At 53.1% G+C, this 5,932-nt stretch overlaps 1 protein-coding gene across 1 annotated transcript in view; it reads left to right on the top strand.

Annotated features, from left to right (window-relative positions):
- LOC103080956 (myosin-3) overlaps positions 1 to 4,109 on the top strand; it is a 22,037-nt gene extending 17,928 nt beyond the window's left edge. Inside the window, exons 33-41 of the mRNA XM_007457846.1 lie at positions 238 to 362; positions 878 to 1,186; positions 1,302 to 1,505; positions 1,582 to 1,707; positions 2,581 to 2,751; positions 2,845 to 2,949; positions 3,114 to 3,209; positions 3,310 to 3,447; positions 3,961 to 4,109. Coding sequence (XP_007457908.1) covers positions 238 to 362; positions 878 to 1,186; positions 1,302 to 1,505; positions 1,582 to 1,707; positions 2,581 to 2,751; positions 2,845 to 2,949; positions 3,114 to 3,209; positions 3,310 to 3,447; positions 3,961 to 3,987 — 1,301 coding nt within the window. The 3' untranslated portion in view covers positions 3,988 to 4,109. The remainder of the gene's footprint in view (positions 1 to 237; positions 363 to 877; positions 1,187 to 1,301; positions 1,506 to 1,581; positions 1,708 to 2,580; positions 2,752 to 2,844; positions 2,950 to 3,113; positions 3,210 to 3,309; positions 3,448 to 3,960) is intronic.
- Positions 4,110 to 5,932: the final 1,823 nt, after the last annotated feature.

Below are 5,932 nucleotides of genomic sequence, written 5' to 3'. Positions count from 1 at the left end.
CGGGAGGTGGGTGACTGCAGGACCGAATCCCCTACACGAGAGTCCATTACTGCACACACAGGAAACGTTCAGATCCGAGGGGTTGTTTCTGAGTCTCTCTATACACAGTATCTTATCTCTAGGAAACAGCATCCTTAGAACTATGATAAACTAGTTAAAAGCACTCGGTTGGTGCTTAGTCTGCCTGGAAAACTGCACGGAGAACGTTCCGAGGCAACCAAACCTCTTTCTTCGCAGAGGAGATAGCAGATCTCACAGAACAAATTGCTGAAAACGGTAAAACCATCCATGAACTGGAGAAATCAAGAAAGCAGATCGAGCTGGAAAAGGCTGATATCCAGCTGGCCCTTGAGGAAGCAGAGGTGAGCGGAACGCCGGCGAGACATTGGCCTGGAACAGATGCTATGATGGTGGGGCTCCAGCTTGGGAGGCCAGCCCGCCCCTAGATCTGGGTCTGTAAGGTCACAGTCCTAATGCCGGCTCCTTTCCTATCAAATTGCATGGACTAATACCTGTGAATACCTGTGAGTTATCTTGAACTTACCGGAGAAAATCATTTCGTTAAAATAGGTCTAAAAATGAGATTTTGCAAAAATCTTAGATGAATTCAAAATATCTATAAAGTGCCTTAAGCGCCTAAGAAATGTGATGATTTAAATGTTATCGTTTGATAGTGTAATAAAAACAAAGTGCAATGAAACATTTTATTTGCACTGAAGGTAGGTTAGGGATTTTTTTTAAAAAGATAGTTTTGAATATTGCAGAGTGAGTTAGAATTACAAACATTCTATTGGAGGTTTTTTTTGCCCCAAAGAGTAGCGTAGCAGGCTCTGTCCCATCACTGGTACCATTTCTGTCTCGTTCTTGTTCTTCAAAGGCCGCTCTTGAGCATGAAGAAGCCAAGATCCTCCGAATCCAGCTGGAACTCACACAAGTGAAATCAGAAATCGATAGAAAGGTGGCCGAGAAAGACGAAGAGATCGAGCAGCTGAAGAGGAACTACCAGAGAGCAGTAGAGACGATGCAGAGCGCCCTGGACGCCGAGGTGCGGAGCCGGAACGAGGCCATCAGGATCAAGAAGAAGATGGAGGGGGACCTGAACGAAATCGAGATCCAGCTGAGCCACGCCAACCGCCAGGCCGCAGAGACCCTCAAACACCTCCGGAGCGTCCAGGGGCAGCTGAAGGTTTGCGCGCTCCCGGTGGGAAACCTCTCCCATCCTCAGACACGCCAGCTGTCGGCTGGGCTCGTGGTCCTCAGGCCTCAACTTCAGCCGGACGTTTCTGTTACTGTCTGGCCAGGACACCCAGCTCCACCTGGATGATGCTCTCCGGGGCCAGGAGGACCTGAAGGAGCAGCTGGCGATCGTGGAGCGCAGAGCCAACCTGCTGCAGGCCGAGATCGAGGAGCTGCGGGCCACCCTGGAGCAGACGGAGAGGAGCAGGAAGACGGCGGAGCAGGAGCTCCTGGACGCCAGCGAGCGCGTCCAGCTCCTGCACACCCAGGTGGGGGAGGGGAGGGGGGCAGGGCGGGGCCCCTGCGCTCGGGCGCGCCTGGCTAACCCCACTCCTCCCGCCCCAGAACACCAGTCTCATCCACACCAAGAAGAAGCTGGAGACAGACCTCCTGCAGCTCCAGAGCGAGGTGGAGGATGCCAGCAGGGACGCGGGGAGCGCTGAAGAGAAAGCAAAGAAGGCCATCACGGACGTGAGGCTCCTCCCGGCCCTGCGTGGCTGCCAGGATTGCATTTCATCCAAGCCCCCTTCCTCTCCAACCCATTAGACAGGGTGGGGCCTTCCCAGGGCACATGTGGTGTGAGTTCTGCTCCAGAGGCGCTCCCCACCTCCCCGGACACTCAGCATGTCTCCTCCTGCACGTTTAAATGGTGGACGTGAGAAATAAGGGAGTGTGGATAAAGAAAGACCGGAAGGAATTATATTCCTTTCTTATGCCCTTGGAGAGGTACGCGCTTCCTTCCTTCAACGTATGACTGATTCCAAATATAAAAATGAGACCCTCAGACATCAGGATCCCACCAAATGTCACCTCACAGGAAGCTGGCTTCCCTCCCACCGGCACCCAGCCTTCCTGTTCCAGAGGCCTTGGTTCTGGGCTCGTGGCCCCCACAGCACCACCTGCTGCTCGATGGGGGGCACACCTCGTGACGATTCCTCCCTGCTTGCTCAGGCACCCCCAGTTCCCTAGAGGCCTTCCCTCAGCCTCATTACCCCACACCCGTGATGCTAGGTTATGAATTCAGAATTCTCTAAGTCACGGGTTGGTGATAATGGTGATGAGGAGAGAAGGAATCTCCTTGGAGCTGGGGAGGTCCCAAGGAGGCCAGTTTAAGAAAGGGAAGAAACTATTTCCCATCCAGCCCTTGAAGGCTTCACTTCTTAGCTTACGCTACATGCCTGGTGCAGCTCTTCTCAGATCCCGTGGTGGAGCGGTGGGCTCAGTCATCCTGTTACCTATTGTCCTCTGTCGTCAGCATGGCTCTGGGCCTCCGGGTGCCCAGATCTCGACAGCGCCAAGCACTTGACCTTGGTCTGCATCTGAGTGGGATGATGTGCCTTCCAGGCGGCCATGATGGCCGAGGAGCTGAAGAAGGAGCAGGACGCCAGCGCCCACCTGGAGCGCATGAAGAAGAACCTGGAGCAGACGGTGAAGGACCTGCAGCACCGCCTGGACGAGGCTGAGCAGCTGGCCCTGAAGGGCGGGAAGAAGCAGATCCAGAAGCTGGAGGCGCGGGTACTTGCAGGACGGGCCCCAGCCTACGCAGAGCTTGCCGGCCCCTCCCGCTCATGCTCCAGCCCCAGACTAATTTACACACGTTCCCCCCAGGTCCGAGAGCTGGAGGCGGAGCTCGAAGGGGAGCAGAGGAAGAACACCGAGGCTGTCAAGGGCCTGAGGAAGTATGAGCGGCGGGTCAAGGAGTTAACTTACCAGGCAAGCGGAAAGAAACCCCAAGGGCGTTGCCTCTGTGCAGTGCAAACACCCCCCAGGGTCCTCTCTCCAGAAAACAGGGAGAAATCCCTCACCCCCAGAGAACTGGGACCTCTTGCATCCCTGCCGGCCCCTGGCTAAGTACTGTCCCATGTTCTCTCTCTCAGTGCGAAGAGGACAGGAAGAACGTGGTGAGATTACAGGATCTGGTGGACAAACTTCAAGTGAAGGTCAAGTCCTACAAGAGGCAGGCCGAGGAGGCTGTAAGTCAGCGGGACCCCAGCGCAGCGCCTGGCCTGTTTCTCCCTGTGAGCCCCAGAGAGGCGCTGGCTGATCGTACCCGCCCCGGCTCTTTGCTTTTAGGATGAACAAGCCAACGCTCATCTCACCAAGTTCCGTAAGGCTCAGCATGAGCTGGAGGAGGCTGAAGAACGGGCCGATATTGCCGAATCTCAAGTCAATAAGCTGCGTGCGAAGACCAGAGACTTCCCCTCCAGCCGGGTAGGTGGTCCCGCGGCACTGAGTGGGGAGGGCGGTGCGGCGGGAGGTATGGCTCCCGGGGAGGAACCCGCCGTGATGGACGGGACCTTGGAGAACCTTCGACTTTAGAACTGGTCAGTCTCGGGCTCAGGAAGGGAAAGGATTTGCTTAAAGCCACGCAGCTGCGTTGAGCCCGGCTAAACCCAGGTCTGTGAGTCCCAGTAGAACACCGTCCTGAAAAGCGGCGAGCCGTTCCTGCGTGGGCTCGGGCGCCCTCTGCCGGCCTGCCGCCGTCTCTGCGCCCACTGTAGGTGTAGGTTCCTAGATCCCTGGGCTGTGCTGAGGACCAGGCTCTCAGGCTGTGGGGTGACTGCCGCCACGTCTGCACTCGTGTATCCGCCTGCGACCCAAGGAATATCCCGTGCCCCGCTGAGACAGACAAGCAAGCAACCCCAGATGCTCGCTGGGAGGGGGCGTGGCCGGAAATGCGGCTCTGCCATCTGACAGAACTCAAAATGCCCGCTTTCTCCCCAGATGGTGGTCCATGAGAGTGAAGAGTGAGTGATCCTACGCTGGAACAGGACAGAAAATATGCGAAATATGTATTTTCAGGGTTCCTGACCGTTAATTTCCATGTGACTGCTTTTCACATGCAATAAATTTTGCTTCGTTTTCAATTTGGGGCTGTGTCACTGTATTTGTTTTCTCTTCCCAGTGTGGAAATGGTTCATTGGTAGTATTTATGCCCAATGTTGAAATCTCGGTATGCAGATGGCTTGATAAAGTCATTTGGCCTACTTTCAGGTGCATGTATGTGGGGACAGGGAGAGACTGCTTTTGGTTTAAATTTGAGATTAGGGCAGAAATATAAAAGTACTCCTAGGTTAACCACTGCTTGGGTGGGAGGAGGGGGAGATTGTCCAAAGAGTCATCTCCCACTATGACATGGGGGATACACCAAGGTTTGGTTCAGGAAAGCCCCGTCTCAAGTTGAATACGGTTTTAAGGCAGAGGCCAGAGTCCCCCTACATCTTCTCAGGGAACTAGCCTGGAATCTAGCAAAAGTTTGTCAGGCAGCTCCACACACTGCTGTGCCAACTACTAGGAATAAACAAATGAGTAAAACAGCGTCTGGTCCCTCCAAAAACTCACGGTAAATCTACCACTGAGGTGCTGGGAGAACTGGACAGCTACACGTAAAAGAGTGAGATTAGAACACTCCCTAACACCATACACACAAATAATAAAATAAACGGATTACGGACCTAAATGTAAGGCCAGACACTATAAAACTCTTAGAGGAAAACATAGGCAGAACACTCTATGACCTAAGTCACAGCAAGATCCTTTTTGATCCACCTCCTAGAGTAATGGAAATAAAATAATAAACAAATGGGACCTAATGAGACTTAAAGGTTTTTGCACAGCAAAGGAAACCATAAGCAAGACGAAAAGACAACCCTCAGAATGGGAGAAAATATTTGCAAATGAAGCAACTGACGAAGGATTAATCTCCAAAATATACAAGCAACTCATGCAGTTTAGTATTAAAAAAAAAAACCACGCGGGCTTCCCTGGTGGTGCAGTGGTTGAGAGTCCGCCTGCTGATGCAGGGGACACGGGTTCGTGCCCCGGTCCGGAAGGGTCCCACAGGCCGCGGGGCGGCTGGGCCCGTGAGCCATGGCCGCTGAGCCTGCGCGTCCGGAGCCTGTGCTCCGCAATGGGAGAGGCCACAACAGTGAGAGGCCCGCATATCGCAAAAAAAAACAAAACAAAAAAACAACCCAATCCAAAAATGGGCAGAAGATCTAAAGAGACCTTTCTCCAAAGAAGATATACAGATTGCCAACAAACACATGAAAGGATGCTCAATATCACTAATCATTAGAGAAATGCAAATCAAAACTACAATGAGATATCATCTCACACTGGTCAGAATGGCCATCATCAAAAAATCTACAAACAATAAATGCTGGAGAGGGTGTGGAGAAAAGGGAACCTTCTTGCACTGTTGATGGGAGTGTAAATTCATACAGCCACTATGGAGAACAGTATGGAGGTTCCTTAAAAAACTAAAAATAGAACTACCATACGACCCAGCAATCCCACTACTGGGCATATACCCTGAGAAAACCATAATTCAAAAAGAGTCACAGGGCTTCCCTGGTGGCGCGGTGGTTGGGAGTCCGCCTGCTGATGCAGGGCGCGCGGGTTCGTGCCCCGGTCTGGGGGGGTCCCGCATGCCGCGGAGTGGCTGGGCCTGTGAGCCGCTGAGCCTGTGCGTCCGGAGCCTGTGCTCCGCGACGGGAGGGGCCGCGGCAGTGAGGGGCCCGCGTACCGCAAAAAAAAAAAAAAAAGAGGCACATACCCCCATGTTCATTGCAGCTCTATTTACAATAGCCAGGGCATGGAAGCAACCTAAGTGTCCATCGACAGATGAATGGATTAAGAAGATGCGGCACGTAATATACAATGGAATACTAGTCAGCCATATAAAGAAACGAAA

Source organism: Lipotes vexillifer, unplaced genomic scaffold (assembly GCF_000442215.2).
Source record: "Lipotes vexillifer unplaced genomic scaffold, Lipotes_vexillifer_v1.1 scaffold611, whole genome shotgun sequence".
Classification (NCBI taxonomy): domain Eukaryota; kingdom Metazoa; phylum Chordata; class Mammalia; order Artiodactyla; family Lipotidae; genus Lipotes; species Lipotes vexillifer.
Note: the sequence above shows the minus strand (reverse complement) of the source record. Positions and strands in the feature narration are given on the sequence as shown.